Source organism: Otolemur garnettii, unplaced genomic scaffold (genome assembly GCF_000181295.1).
Source record: "Otolemur garnettii isolate 467f Iridium unplaced genomic scaffold, OtoGar3 scaffold00023, whole genome shotgun sequence".
Classification (NCBI taxonomy): Eukaryota; Metazoa; Chordata; class Mammalia; order Primates; family Galagidae; genus Otolemur; species Otolemur garnettii.
Genome location: NW_003852418.1, coordinates 91,880 through 94,710, shown reverse-complemented (window position 1 = coordinate 94,710; position 2,831 = coordinate 91,880). Strand labels below are relative to the sequence as shown.

The 2,831-nt window shown below is 45.1% G+C and overlaps 1 protein-coding gene across 1 annotated transcript in view; it reads left to right on the top strand.

Annotated features, from left to right (window-relative positions):
* MROH8 (maestro heat like repeat family member 8) overlaps positions 1–2,831 on the top strand; it is a 73,439-nt gene that overhangs the window by 64,395 nt on the left and 6,213 nt on the right. Inside the window, exon 20 of the mRNA XM_023512028.1 lies at positions 2,294–2,416. Within this exon, the coding sequence (XP_023367796.1) occupies positions 2,294–2,416 (123 nt within the window). The remainder of the gene's footprint in view (positions 1–2,293; positions 2,417–2,831) is intronic.

The window sequence follows — 2,831 nt, the reverse complement described above, 5'->3', positions numbered from 1 at the left end:
CGGGCTGGGGATTCGAACCCGCCACCTTAGGTGTACGTGGCTGGCGCCTTAGCCGGTTGAGCTATAGGCGCCGAGCCAGTCATCCCAGTCTTAAGTGAGTGGTGGGTGGAAGGTTGGGAATGTCATCTTTAGTACTGTCCACCACCTCAGAAGCCCATCCATTCGAAGGTGCTAACTATGACCACCAGTTACAGCAACCCAGGCAGGAAGGTTTACACCTCCAGGATTCTGGGAAAGTGCCAGAGCTCTCACTTTCCTATTTCCCCCCATACAGAAACGAAAGCTCAAGGTTTCAGGTGGAAACAGGACTTAAGGTGGACCCTGGCACTTTGTTACAAGAAAAGTTTTATGGCTCTACGGCTGTAAATATGAAATATTTTAGATTCCAATAAGGTTAGGGCAGAACTTTCCTATTAAGTGATGGGGAAGTATACCCTGTAGGGGTTGACACCCCACTCCCACCAGCCAGCCGTCTGCAGTCAGGAAAGCCTTGGAACAGGGCTTATTCTCCTTCAAGCCTTAAGCAATCTCTAGCCTCCTTCCAGGCTCCTCAGAGAGTAGGCTAAGCAGAGAGGAGGGGGTCTGACATAGATGAGTTAGGAAATCACTGGCACAAAGAACGTAATACACACCCATAGGGTGGTGCCTGTGGCTCAGAAGGTAGGGTGCCAGCCCCATATACCAAGGGTGGCAGGTTCAAACCCAGCCCCGGCCAAACTGCAACCAAAAAATAGCCAGGCGTTGTGGTGGGTACCTGTAGTCCCAGCTACTCGGGAGGCTGAGTCAAGAGAATCGCCTAAGCCCAGGAGTTGGAGGTTGCTGTAAGGTTTGTGACACCGCAGCACTCTACTGAGGATGATAAAGTGAGACTGTCTCTACCAAAAATAATAATAATAATAATAATATACACCCATATATCCACCACTCACTCTAAGAAATAAAACTAGGATAAATCATACACCCATCTCCAATTAAATTTCTCCAAGAACTATCATCCTGAATTTTCTTTTCTTTTCTTTTTTTGAGACGGAGCCTCAAGCTATCCCCCTGGGTAGAGTGCCATGGCATCACAGCTCATAGCAACCTCCAACTCCCGGGCTCAAGCGAGTCTCCTGCCTCAGCCTCCCAAGTAGCTGGGACTACAGGTGCCCGCCACAACGCCTGGCCATTTTTTGGTTGCAGCCATCATTGTTGTTTGGCGGGCCCGGGCTGGGGATACGAACCCGCCACCTTAGGTGTATATGGCTGGCGCCTTAGCCGCTTGAGCCACAGGCGCCGAGCCCTGAATTTTATTTTCATCATTTCTGTGGTGATATTTTTTCATGTTTTAAAACTCTATGTATTGTATCATTCTATACCTTGTTCAGCATCTTGCTTTTTTATTTGTTTGACATTATATTTATGCAGTTTATCTATGTTGTGTAGCTCTAGTTCATTTATTTTCATTGCTACATAGAATTCTATTGTATGAATAACCTACAACTTATCCCATTACCCTATTTCTGGACATTTCAATAGTTTTCAATTTTTCATGATTACAATATTCCAATGAGCATTCTTGAGGGCATAAACCAAAAAAGTAGAATATCTGGGTATCTTTAACTTTACTAAAGTATTAGTTTATTGTATATTATTCTTAAATTACTAAACCAAGCAACTGAACTTTTTGTATTCCTATCAGTCCCCAAAGGAATTTTTATGGCCCAAATACTTAGTGAACCACAGATGAAATACTGGCTTGGAGACTCATCAGAAGTGTTATGTGGTTCATGGGAGGAATTCGGAGAGCAGTGAACTAGAGAAAAGGCCCACCTGGCTAAACCTCGCTTGAGTATCTAGATCAGGAAGGGATCAAAAGTCTCTACAGTTCTTTCCAACCCAGAGATGCCATGAGGATAAGAAGAGAGGAGCTGCACCCCCCTGTGCAGAGTGACAGAAAAATGACATGGAAGCAGCAAGCAGGGTTGGGAGCCTTTTCTGTAGAGCATGGGATAGTGGGATCCCTGCCCGAGCCTCTGGTCTGGGTACTCCATCTGTCAGCTGTCACTTTTGCCCAGGACCAGTGGTTTCTACATCCTACTCAGAGCCTTGGGGGATTTTATGGGTCTGTTTGGTGAAGTTGGAGGAGGAATGCAGGGTCCTGGTTCCTTTCCACCCCTCCACTCACTTCAGCCAGGGTAATTCTGAGTGTATCAGCTTTCCATATTGGACTTTAGTCTCAGTTTTATTGAAGAAAGATTACCTCATTTAGAAAACGTTTGAAAATGCTCATTTATGATAATCTTTTTCACAGGAGAGCAAGCGAGTCCTAACTATATGTGCCCAGTTCCTAAAGTGGAAGCTGCCCCAGGAAGTGTACTGCAAAGATCCCTGGTACATCAAACCTGCTGAAGCCGAAACAATCTGCAAATTCTTTGTATGTGAGCAATAATGGCTCTGTTAACTCTTTAACATGCTGCCATACTTATATTTTTCTAACATAGTTTTTAATGAAAGAACATGGCATACAGGAAAAACATCCCATCCCTTTTCACATTAGCAATTGATATCTAGGAAATGTTTTGTGTTGAGGACCTATTTTTCTGTAGCTGCCTCCCACTTAAGTCACAAATTTCCTTTGTTACCATCCTTACAAAAAAGACTGGGGGACTCTTGGAACCCTACTAACCTGGATCAGAGGCTATCAGGTCAGGCTGACAGTATTTGGGGACTGAATTGAAATGGAATTATGGGCTTGGCGCCTATAGCTCAACTGGCTAAGGTGCCAGCCACGTACACCTAAGGTGGCGGGTTCGAATCCCCAGCCCGGACCCGCCAAACAACAATGATGG